The sequence below is a fragment of the Sorex araneus genome, chromosome 3 (genome assembly GCF_027595985.1).
Source record: "Sorex araneus isolate mSorAra2 chromosome 3, mSorAra2.pri, whole genome shotgun sequence".
In the NCBI taxonomy this organism is placed as follows: Eukaryota; Metazoa; Chordata; class Mammalia; order Eulipotyphla; family Soricidae; genus Sorex; species Sorex araneus.
The window spans coordinates 103,947,450-103,960,762 of record NC_073304.1 but is presented as its reverse complement, the minus strand read 5'-3'; the positions used below and the strand labels follow the sequence as shown (position 1 = coordinate 103,960,762).

Sequence of the window (13,313 nt, the reverse complement as noted above, 5' to 3'; positions counted from 1 at the left end):
ATGACTGCAGCGGAAGACAGAATCAGTGTGCTTGAAGATGAGCTGCAAGAAGCCTACAGGCAGCAACAAACAATGGGAAGGGATCTCAAAATAGGGAGAATCAGAGTCCTAGGGGATGATTTCAAGAGGAACATTAGAATCATTGGAGTACCAGAAGGACAGGGAACCAACCCCAACGAAAAAGCCACAGTCAAACAAATCATTGCTGAAAAGTTCCTAGAGCTGGAGAATGCAGGCATCCAGATTCAAGGTGCCCGAAGGGTGCCAGCTAAAAGAGACCCTAACAGAAAAACCCCAAGACATATCATAGTTACAATGATGGACGTCATGGATAGAGACATAATACTGCAAGCAGCAAGGTCGAAGAAGGAAATCGCATATAAAGGAGCACCCCTTAGATTCACAGCAGATCTATCAGAGGAAACCCTCTAAGCCCGAAAGCAATGGTGGGATATAGTGAAAAAACTCAGTGAAATGAACGCTTCACCAAGAATACTTTATCCAGCTAAACTCTCATTCAAACTCGAAGGAATCATACACTATTTTGGGGATAAACAACTGTGGAGAGCCTCCATGGAACCGTGCTTCGTGAACACCTGTTTCTTGTTGGTTGCACCGTGCTTCGTGAACAACACCTGATGGGGAATCAGGATGTCTTGTCACGCTCACAAGTTATGGCTGGTTTATCAGCTGCAGACACTTGAGGGCAAACAGGCAGGGAGAAGTATATAAGGGGGGAAGTCACCTGGCTGGTCGGTTCTCCCTCATGCGTCCCCTTTTCCTCCTTACTCCACGTCCCCGTTCCTGATTTCTTCTCTAATGCATGAGAAAGTTCCTGAATAAATCGCAGCCAAAAGGATCTCCGAGTTGCGTGTTTCTTCGCTGGACGAAGCGGCGCGCGACAAACAACAGCTCAGGAACTTCATGGACTCAAAACCAACCTGAAAGAAGCACTAAAGGGGCTATTGTAAGACAAGAACAACCCCTACAAGCACAACAAACCCTTGCAGAAAGATGGCGCAAAATCTCATAACAATAATCTCTCAATGCCAATGGTCTAAATTCACCAATTAAGAGACACAGAGTGGCAAAATGGATTCAGAGACTGAACCCAACATTCTGCTGCCTGCAAGAAACACATCTGAATAACCAGAACAAGCACAGACTCAAAGTCAAAGGATGGAAAACAATCCTACAAGGAAACAACTCTCTCAAAAAAGCTGGGCTGGCCTTACTAGTACTGGAAAACATAGATTTCAGGTCGAAAAAGATTAGAAAAGATAAGGAAGGCCATTTCTTATTAATCAAGGGATATGTACAGCAGGAAGAAATCACACTCCTAAATGTGTACGCACCCAATGAGGGACCAGACAAATTCCTACAACTGCTAACAGACCTTCAGAAAGACATCTCGAGTAACACAATAGTAATTGGAGACTTCAACACTGCCCTATCACCCCTGGATAAATCAAGAAGATTAAGACCCACCAAGGAAATATTGGCTTTGAAGGAAGAAATAGAAGAGATAGGGCTAATCGATCTATACAGGGCTTTATACCCAAAAAACAGGAATACACATTATTTTCCAGTGCACATGGAAGATTTTCCAGAATAGACCATGTGCTAGGCCACAAAACATACCTCAACAGAATCAGGAAGACAGACATTGTACCAGCTATCTTTTCAGACCATGATACACTGAAGATAGAAGTTAATCACACACAGACACAGAAAACCAAATCAAACACCTGGAAATTAAACAACTCGATGTTGAACAATGAGTGGGCTAGGAAGAAAATCAAGGAAGAAATCAAAAGGTACCTGAAAACAAATAAGAATGAAGACATGAGCTACCAGAACCTGTGGGACGCAGCTAAAGCTATGTTAAGGGGAAAATTTATAGCTCTGCAAGCATTCCTCAGGAAGGAAGGAAGAAAGGGCCCACATAAATAACTTGACTTCACAGCTTAAGATTTTAGAAAAGGACCAACAAAAGGAGCCCAAACCAGGCAGAAGAAAAGAGATAATAAAACTTAGGGCAGAAATCAACGACATGGAAAACCAAAAGACAATCCAAAAGATCAGTGAAACCAAGAGCTGGTTCTTCGAGAAACCATTAGCCAGACTCACAAAGAAAGAGAGAGAGAGAACCCTTATAAACAGAATCAAAAATGAAAAGGGGGACTTCACTTCACAACAGAAACCAAAGAAATTCAAAAGATTATCAGAGACTACTTTGAAAAGCTGTATGCCACAAAACAAGAGAACTTAGAAGAAATGGATAAATTCCTGGATTCCTACAATCTCCCAAGACTGAACCAAGAAGACCAGGAATACCTGAGCAGTCCTATTAATATCAAGGAAATTGAAACTGTAATCAAAAGTCTTCCCCCCAAAAAAGCCCAGGTCCAGATGGATTCACTAGTGAATTCTTCCAAACATTTAAAGAGGACCTGTTGCCAGTTCTTCTCAAGCTTTCCCAGGAAATTGTAAAAACAGAAACCCTCCCAAACAGTTTCTACGAGGCTCATATCTCCCTAATACCAAAGGCAAACAAAGACACCACAAAAAAATAAAACTACAGGCCAGTATCCCTGATGAACATGGATGCGAAGATTCTCAACAAAATATTAGCAAACAGAATTCAACATCTCATCAAAAAGATCATACACCACGACCAAGTTGGATTAATCCCAGGTATGCAAGTATGGTTTAACATTTGGAAATCATCAACATAATCCATCATATCAACAAAAGAAAAGATAAGAATCATATTATCATATCAATAGATACAGAGAAAGCATTTGACAAGATCCAGCACCCATTTATGATGAAAACTCTGGCCAAAATGGGTATAGAAGGGACTTTCCTCAATATAGTCAAAGCCATCTACTATAAGCCTACAGCAAGCTTCATCCTCAATGGGGAAAAACTAAGAGCCTTCCCTCTGAGATCAGGGACAAGACAAGGATGTCCACTCTCTCCTCTCCTGTTCAATTTAGTACTGGAAGTACTTGCAAAAGCAGTTAGGCAAGAAAAAGGTATTAAGGGCATTCAGATAAGAAAGGAAGAAATCAAACTCTCACCATTTGCAGACGATATGATAATATACTTAGAGAACCCTAAAACCTCTACCAAGAAACTCTTAGAAACAATAGACTTGTACAGTAAAGTTGCAGGCTATGAAATCAACACCCAAAAGTCTATGGCTTTCCTATACGCAAATAATGAGAGAGAAGAAAGCGACATGATAAAAAGCAATCCCGTTCACAATTGTGCCTCAAATGATCAAACACCTTGGAATCAACTTAACCAAGGAGGTAAAGGACTTGTATAATGAAAACTACAAAAATGCTACTTCAGGAAATAAAAGAGGACATGAGGAAATGGAAAGATATTCCCTGCTCATGGATTGGAAGAATTAATATTATCAAAATGGCAATACTCCCCAAAGCATTGTACAAATTTAATGCGATCCCTATAAAGAAACCCTTGACATTCTTCAAAGAAATGGAGCAAGTCCTCCTGAAATTCATATGGAACAATAAGCCCCTACGAATAGCTAAATCAATTCTTGGGAATAAGAAAATGGGAAGAATCAACCTCCCCAACTTCAAACTCTACTACAAAGTGGTAGTAATTAAAACAGCATGGCGCTGGAACAAAGGCAGAGCTGCAGACCAATGGAACAGGGTTGAATATTCTGACACACCACCCCAAATATATGATCATCTAATCTTTGATAAGGGAGCAAGAAATGTGAAGTGGAGCAAGGAAAGCATGTTTAACAAATTGTGCTGGCAAAATTGGACAGCTATATGCAAAAAATGGACTCAGATCTCCACCTATCACCATGTACAAAAGTCAGATCAAAATGGATTAAAGACCTCACCATCAGACCAGAATCCATAAGGTACATTGAAGACAAGGTCGGCAATACCCTCCACGACATTGTAGTCAACGGTATCTTCAAAGCTGACACGCCACTGGCCAAGCAAGTGAAAACAGAGATAAATAAATGGGACTACCTTAAACTAAGAAGCCTCTTCACCTCAAAAGATACAGTGACCAAAGTACAAAGACAGCCTACAGAATGGGAAAGGATATTCACCCAATACCCATCTGATAAGGGGTTGATATCAAGGATATACAAGGTACTGGTTGAACTCCACAAGAAGAAAACTGCTGACCCGATCAAAAAATGGGGTGATGAAATGAACAGAAACTTCCCCAAAGAAGAAATCCGAATAGCTGAGAGGCACATGAGAAAATGCTTGGCATCACTAATCATCAAGGAGATGCAGATCAAAACAACAATGAGATACCATCTTATACCACAGAGACTGGCCCACATCCAAAAAAACAAAAGTGACCGGTGTTGGTGCAGATGTGGGGAGAAAGGGACTCTTCTTCACTGCTGGTGGGAATGCTGACTTGTTCAGCCCTTTTGGAAGACAATATGTACGATTCTCAAAAAATTAGAAATTGAGCTAATTTGACCCATTTGACCCAGCAATACCACTCCTGGGAATATACCCCCGAGAGGCAAAAAGGTATAGTAGAAATGACATTTGCATTTCTATGTTCATTGCATCACTGTTTACAATAGCCACAATCTGGAAAAAACAGGAGTGCCCAAAAACAGATGACTGGTTAAAGAAACTTTGGTACATCTACACAATGGAATACTATGCAGCTGTTAGAAAACATGAAGTCATGAATTTTGCATATAAGTGAATCAACATGGAAAGTATCATGTTGAGTGAAATGAGTCAGAAAGAGACAGACATAGAAAGATTGCACTCATATGTGGAATATAAAGTAGCAGAGAAGTATGAGCTAGCAATGATGCAACTTCTGGCAGAAATCCCTCTGGACTTAGTTACTAAAATACAGAAATCCAGAACCTCATGGCTGCTATTATGGCCACACGACCTCATATCTCTTCATTCTCAGCAATGGAAAACAAATTATCAAATGCTTCCTTTTCAGTTACACAGGTGGGGTTGGGGGCTGGGGTCTGGGGGGGTTGTGGGGAGGTTTACTCTGATTCTTGGTGGTGGAATATGTGCACAGGTGAAGGGATGGGTGTTCGAGCATTATGTAACTGAGATTTAAGCCTGAAAGCTTTGTAACTTTCCACATGGTGATTCAATTAAAAATAAATAAATAAATAAAAGATACTTTCTAGAGAGGTAATTTTATGCCCTATTTCTTCTTCCTTCTTTCCTTCCTTCCTTCCTTCCTTCCTTCCTTCCTTCCTTCCTTCCTTCCTTCCTTCCTTCCTTCTTTCTTTCTTTCTTTCTTTCTTTCTTTCTTTCTTTCTTTCTTTCTTTCTTTCTTTCTTTCTTTCTTTCTTTCTTTCTTTCTTTCTTTCTTTCTTTCTTTCTTTCTTTCTTTCTTTCTTCCTTTCTTCCTTTTTGGGTCACACCTAGCGATGCACAGGGGTTAGTCCTGGCTCATACACTCAGGAATTACTCCTGGCGGTGCTCAGGAGACCATATGGGATGCTGGAATTCGAACCCGGGTCAGCCATGTGCAAGGCGATTGCCCTATCCGCAGCCCCCTGCCCTGTTTCTTTATTAAAAATAGTTACAGGAATGTTATTGCAGTCAGTGTTTTGGATGCTTTTACAAGAATAAAATCCCTGTCATTATATAGCTTACATAATGTGAGAGGAGAGGTGCTTGCTAAAAATGACCAAAGGTTACAACAAAGGACAGAATCTGTGTGTTCTGTGGGAAACCCCAAATGAGACAGGAGGAGGGTTGGAGTGGCTAAGAATCTACAGTGCAGCTAGAACCCTCGAGCAGAATCCACTCCTGGACAAGGTCTGAAGAGCATTAAGGATTAGTTATGTAAGAGAAAGAGAGGAAGAAGACTGGTAATGCAAGACCCCAAGCATCAGGGACCTCTACAAACCTGAGGTCAGGAACCCAGGGGTGAGATTCTAGCTTGGAACCAGTTGGGGATCAGTGGAATCAGCCAGGACCCTGGGAGTGTGGTCAGAGGAGTTGGAGAGTGATCCCCTATGTCTGGTGCTCTGGCTCAGATGACCCTGAGAACCCCTAATCCTCCAGGGCTGGATTAGGGAGGGGTGCAATTAGTTTTATTTTATTTTTATAAAACTGTTCACATTATTTGATTACATTTAATATTTGGACACCAATCCCACCACCATTACACCTTCCCACTACCATACTTCCATCTTGAACCCCAAATCCTGGCTCCCAAGCAGAACTGAAATAATTTATTTTGTATTGCTTGTTATGAATAATTCGCTAAAAATGAGACAAAATATCTTTCTTAGAAGAAAGTGTGTGAAAATTTTATTTTGCCCAGGAGCCATTAAGCCATTCTATATGTTAAAGGTTGGGCCTTGTGTGCTTATATATGTGGCTAGAGCGATAGCACAGCGGGTAGGGTGTTTGCCTTGCATGCGGCCGACCTGGTTTTGATTCCTCCGTCCCTCTCAGAGAGCCCGGAAAGCTACCAAGAGTATCCTGCCCGCATGGCAGAGCCTGGCAAGCTCCCCGTGGCTATTCGGTATGTCAAAAAACAGTAACAATAAGTCTCACGATGGAGATGTTACTGGTGTCCGCTTGAACAAATCAATGAACAACCGAATGACAGTGCTACAGTGCTTATATATGTATCCGTATAAATACATTACCCCCTAAGATTGGTTACCTTCCCAATCAAATGTTGTGTGCTGCTCTTGGTATACTGGTGGTATGAGATGTGGTGCGGCATTGCATTGCCTGTGGGTGCTGAGGGATGGCAGTGCAGAGGCAGTAATGCAGCCTCGTCACAGGTGTAGGTAGACTGAGCCCCAGGGTCTTCCTCAATATGAAATTATCAACTAAACCACTGGAATGATGTGCATGTGCAAGGAACTGGTCTTTAGTGGGGGGCTCTTCGAGCCTTGTGAATGCCTCTATTCTGCAGAGGGATCAGGGAAAGCACCCGGTTCCCTGGAAAACCATTCTCCTGAGTGTGTTTCCAGATGCCCGACCAGCCCTTCTAGGAGGCCCTTCCCAGGAGAGATCTTGGGCTTTCATCCTCCAGTGAAGCCCCAGGGAGGGCCATAATTGATCTGGGAGAGAGATTTCTGGCTGGTGCTGGGGAGTTAGGGGAGTCACCCAAGGGAACCCAGAGGTGCTGCATGGCTGCATATATGACCCCTCCTGCGGGAATGTGGTGCAGACACAGGAAGGCGGCGTAGCCTCACAAGGTAAGAGGGGCAAGGCCAGTGGCAGGGAGGGAGTGCAGAAGTGGGGATATACATAGGCTATGGTGGCAGGCAGAGGATGTGGGCAGCAAGCAGAGCTCCCTGTGTGGGCCCTCGGTGACAGTGTTCGGGCAGGAGCCAGGCTAGTGTGTGGAGATAGTTCCTGGATCCAGTCCTCCAGCTCTGGGAAGCACACAAGCTCCAGACAGCGGCCAGAGCAGCTTCCGCCCCACCACGTCCGTGTCTGAGGAGGAGCGGGAGAGGATCCATCTCAGTCCTCCCATCCAAATACTAACCAGATCAACCCTGCTTAGCTTCCGAGATCAGATGAAACTGGACGTGTTCAGGGTGGTATGGCTCTAGACCCACCTCAGTCCTGTGCATGGGACCTGAATCCATCATGGTTGACCTCCCCCCCACCCTGGATTGGCCACGCTCTCATTTCTGACATGCTCCAGCCATGCTGGTTCCTCCATTTCTCCCTGGTTTCCCAAGTTCCTGTACTCACCCTTACAAGCAGACAGGAAGCACCCCACTTCTGCTCCGCTGCTCTCCTACACCAGGTGTGAGTCAGCTGTGGGGACCTCCTCTCAGAGATGAGTCCCCAGAGCACCCTACGGCACCTGGAACTGAACTTTTCTCAAATTTGTTCTTGCAACTTTAAGAAAGGTTTGGTAATCAAGCTACTGGTGAGGATCCTATCACAAGACTTCACTTTCCTGGACTCTGTGAGTCCCTCCTGTGACAGCTGTGGCTGCTTCTTGCCCTTCCGAGGCTTAGCCCAGGGGTCAGTCCTTACCACATCCCACTGTGCTTGCAATCAAAATTAGTTGTCCCATGTTTCATGATTGTGAGTGCTCCTATATCAACCACACATTATACATGCATATTCATGAAGCCGGCCAGAATTTCTCATCCTCTGTAGCAGGATGCATGCAGCTGCTGACCCAGGAGATTTAGGTAAACACAGTGGGTAGGGCGTTTGCCTTGCACACAGCCAACCTGGGTTTGATTCCTCCGTCCCTCTTGGAGAGCCTGGCAAGCTACCCATGGCGTATTCCATATGCCAAAAACAGTAACAAGTCTTACAATGGCGATGTTACCTGTGCCCGCTCGAGCAAATCAATGAACAATGGGATGACAGTGCTACAGTGCTACTCATATATCTGTAATTTTTTTTTTTTTGCTTTTTGGGTCACACCTGGCGATGCACAGGGATTACTCCTGGCTCTGCACTCAGGAACCACCCCCGGCGGTGCTCAGGGGACCATATGGGATGCTGGGAATCGAACCCGGGTTGGCCGCGTGCAAGGCAAATGCCCTACCCGCTGTGCTATTGCTCCAGCCCCCATATATCTGTATTTATGGGCTGACACTGGAAGAACAATTGCATTTGCAAAAACTTCCTGTTATAAAATCTAATGAATTTTCATGGATGAGAAGAATTAACATGTTCTAAATCTATGTGTATTTGGCTTGTCTTTTTCAAAACTACTAAAGCAATTATTTATCCATTTTAGTAGCCAAATTTAATAGTTCTTAGTAGAATTACAATATTTTTGTCATTGTTTCTTGACCATACCCATTGGTGCTGGGTTTAGTCCCAGCTTAGAGCTTGAGATTCACTCCTCCAGTTACTGCTTGTGGGATTATGCAGTGCTGCAGGGGTTGGGGCTGGGGCCAAACCTGGGCCTCCTGCATACAAAGCTTGGAGTCCAACTCCCTGAGTCATCTACCTGGCTAATCATAGAATTTTTCAGTATCCATACTTTGTTCTGTAATGGGAGTTCTGAAAACTCTCAAAATAAGTTCAAAATAAGCCTTGTTAAAGGGTTAAGGAGTTTTATTAACATTCCTTGTAAGTGACTTTGTCAATAGCCTAAGCTCAAGTGAAAGACTGGCTCTTTGTCTGTAGTGAGCCCCTATCCCCTGTTGCTCCTTGGGTCTCTATAGACCACCAGCTGATTGTGGGGCAGGGCCGGTTGCCCGGGAAGCATGCAAGAACACGGATGTACTGACGTTTTTCTGCAGCTTTCTGGGGTGTTCTGTAGAGCACTGGACGGTGCTGAACCCCCCATTCCTGGCTCTCATTACCCACACTCCTTTCTCAGGGCGTGAATCCTCTGGCTTCATTTAGAGTCTGTCCCTCCCACTCCCTGGTAACTCCTCTGAGGACTTGCTTCTAGGAGCCAGGCTGGAAATATTAGTGGGAACACAGCTGTCCGTGGAGGCTTTCTCCTGTCTCCCAGTCCTGCCTTCCTGCTGTCCAGCACCAGGAAGCTTCATATCCTTACAGAGCTTTGCTTGGCATTTGTGCAAAAACTTTTGCTTTTCTTGAACTACAACCAAAGTGACTTAGGGGTCTTAAGAAACAGGTGGAATGCAGGAAAATAGGAATGTTTCAGAAAATGCAGAGTTCATCCTTCCCCTAACTCTGGCTAGAGAGCACAAAACTAGGATTTCGAGGGCTTCATTGATTGCCTCAGGCTAGAGACTTACTCTGGTAGGTCACTTTAAGGAACCTGGGGACTGTCAGCAGCTAACATCCTCTTAGACACAGGGTGTCAACCTCTTATTTGCTCCTTTATTGGAACAGACTTTTCCTCACCAACCTACTCTGTGTGTGCAGGGCAGCCTCCAAAGGAGAGGCTGACCACGGTCCATCACCTCAGTGTCTCTCTTTACCTGCTCCACCGGTGCCTGCTCATTCATCAAAACTGCGTTCCCCTGAGATGCACGGAGCTGAAGCCATGCTGAGAAGGAACCTCTCAGCCAGAGTCACTGAGTTTCTCTTCTCTGGGTTTTTGCAGTTTCAAGAGGGCAGCCTACTGTTCTTCATCCCATTGCTGATCATTTACATGTTCATTGTGGTTGGAAATATGACTGTCTTCTTTGCTGTGCGGCTGGACCCCCATCTTCACAACCCCATGTACAACTTCATCAGCATCTTCTCCTTCCTGGAGATCTGGTACACCACAGCTACCATCCCCAAGATGCTTGCCAACCTGGTTAGTGAGCAGAAGACCATCTCCTTCCTTGGCTGCCTTCTGCAAATGTACTTCTTCCACTCCCTGGGGAACTCAGAGGGGATCTTGCTTACCACCATGGCCATTGACAGGTATGTGGCTATCTGTAACCCCCTGCGCTACCCAACCATCATGACCCCGCGGCTCTGTGCCCAGCTCTCTGCTGGCTCCTGTATCTTTGGCTTCCTCGTGCTCCTCCCTGAGATTGCATGGATCTCCACATTGCCCTTCTGTGGCCCCAATCAGATCCACCAACTCTTCTGTGACTTTGAGCCTGTGCTGAACCTGGCCTGTGCAGACACGTCCATGATCCTGGTGGAGGACATCATCCATGCCATTGCCATCATCTTCTCAGTGCTGGTCATCACCCTCTCCTACATCAGAATCGTGGCTGTGATCCTGCACATCCCCTCCACGGATGGCCGCCAGAAGGCTTTTTCCACCTGTGCCTCTCATCTCGGGGTATTTGTCCTGTTCTATGGCAGTGTCTCACTCATGTACTTGCGCTTCTCTGCCACATTCCCACCAGTCCTCGACAAGGTCATCGCATTGATGTTTGCGGTCCTGGCTCCCTTTTTCAACCCGATCATCTACAGCTTGAGAAACAAGGACATGAAGATTGCAATTAAGAAGCTCTTGTGTCGCTGGAAGGTGCCGAACATGCTCGTAGGTCAGTGATCAGGCAGGTCTCTGCTCCCTGATGCCACCAAAAGGAGAAAAAAAATAACAAGCGCACAGCACCTCCAGTCACACCTCCAGTCACAGAGATGTTTCTTTTGTTTCCTCAGTACCTGAGCACTCTCTTTGCACACATTCAGGATATCAGCAACCACCAGGTGAGACATTGCACAGACCATGAACGAGAGGAAGGAAATATTATGTCTAAACTTCTAACACACATTTTATGAACATTGTTGTAACTGGTTAAAAATACAGGATCTGGATGGGGAGATGGCCCTGAGGGTTGGAACAGAGGCCCTGCACATGGGAGGATCAGGTGTGATCCAGGGTATGGAATGGTCTCCTCAGCACTGCCAGGAGCCACCTCTGATCACAGCCCTAGGACTAACTTCTGAGCACCACTGGCTGTCGCACAAAGACCCATAGACAAAACTAAAGCAAACCCCAAGAAGAGAATGAGATCTGTAGGAAAGGGAGGTTTCTCTTTCACTGAAAGCACACACTTGAAAACTGCATTAATTGCTCTGCATCTCAGGTCTTCATCTCTAAAGCGGGTGCAAAAGTTTTATATATATATATATATGCATACATATACATATATATTGCTTTTTGGGTCACAGCCAGCGATGCACAGGGGTCATTCCTGGCTCTGCACTCAGGAATGACCCCTGGCAGTGCTCAGGGGACCATATGGGCTGCTGGGAATCGAACCCGGGTTGGCTGCATGCAAGGCACGCAGTGTTATCCCTCTGTGCTATCACTCCAGCCCCCAAAGTTATATATTTAAAAATCAGAATTCCATCTGTTGCATGGGGATGTTGCTTTGTGTATGATTCTAGAAGCATATGACATGAGCTAGGGCAGTCCCAGCTTATCTACCTCAGTCTCCATGTGACTCTGGGTCTTCCAGAGGTTGCTATTGATAAGATTAATGTATTAAAAATAAAAAATCAACTTGGAAATACTTGTAATAATTACTCAGCAATGGTAGTGATATGAATAGTTTTCTGGGGATCAGTAGGATAAATCTTCTTTGACACTTTAGGCTCACTTATTTAACTGACTTAAAATATTTGCTTGAATATAATTTCAACCACTTCCTCTGCTCTCACTTTTAGCCTCACACATGGGTTCTCACACATCTCCCCCAACCAATTTGTTTCTCCTCCAACCCTATCGACACATTTGCTTTTGAAAAATAACCGGTCATCTAAATACCACATATATATGATATCAGTGTTTATCCTAATTCTTCTGGATTACAGGATAATATTACCTACATGTGGTATTTAGAATAACTGGATGATGGAATACAATGGTTTAAAGTTGGGGGATGCAGAAGCCTGAGCGGGTAGGGCGTTTGTCTTGCATGTAGCTGACCCAGATTCGACCTCCAACATCCCTTATGGTCCTTTGAGCACTGCCAGGAGTGATTCCTGAGTGCAGAGCCAGGACTAATACCTGAGCATCGCCAGGTATGACCCCCCCACCAAAAAAAAGTTGGGGGAATCCTAGATCACTCTTGGCTCCGGAGTAGAGGGATGAAGAGGAAAGAAATCGAGGGGGTGAGGTGGAAAGAGATATCTAATAAGCAATGAGGGGCAGGGGACACGGGGACCCAGCTAATCAGTAATGTTAAGAAATGACTAAACTAAATATCCAAATTAGAAAGTCAACAACACTGGAATCACGAGACCTAAATTTTAACAATCAGACTTAAAAAGGTGCCTGTCAAGAGGACAGACTGGGGTTGGACGGCAAGGTTGGGAACCTGGGGGCATTCGTGGAAGGAAGTTGGCACTGGTGGTAGAATCATTTCTGGAATGTTGTATGTCTAAAATTCAACACGAATGACCTTGTGGTGACTCATGGTGCTCTAATAAAATAAAATCTTAAAAAATGGCATTCTCCTGTATTTAAGAGGACCATTCTCCTATCTCTTAAGACCACCACTGACTTACAAATGCATGGTTTTCACATTGTGTTGATAGCATTGTGGGTGTTTGTATATGTTTTAAACTCATCAGACTTGTACACATTAAAGATGTATAATTCTTTGTATCCAAATTAAACTTCAATAAAGCTGTTAAAATGCAAATTATTTCATTAACGGTAAATCGGTACACACAATACTGCTGATTACAAATATGAATTAAAAAGGATACTATTTAATGTTTTAACTTCTTTAGGTGGCAAAAATTAAAGATAGGAAATTAAAATTAAAAATAAGAATTGAATAGAGAAGGGATCACTAAGAAAATGATGGCTGCAGGAACCAGTTGGGATGGGAGATGCATGCCAAAAGTAGATAATGGACCAAACATGATGGCCTCTCAGTGTCTGTGTTGCAAGCTATAATGCCCCAAAGTAGAGAG

The 13,313-nt window shown here is 44.3% G+C and overlaps 1 protein-coding gene across 1 annotated transcript; it reads left to right on the top strand.

Moving 5' to 3' along the window:
• Positions 1–9,981: 9,981 nt before the first annotated feature.
• LOC101539000 (olfactory receptor 6K3-like) lies at positions 9,982–10,935 on the top strand. Its single transcript, XM_004611807.2, has one exon. The coding sequence runs from the start codon at positions 9,982–9,984 to the stop codon at positions 10,933–10,935; it is 954 nt and encodes a 317-aa protein (XP_004611864.2).
• The last annotated feature ends 2,378 nt before the right edge of the window (positions 10,936–13,313 follow it).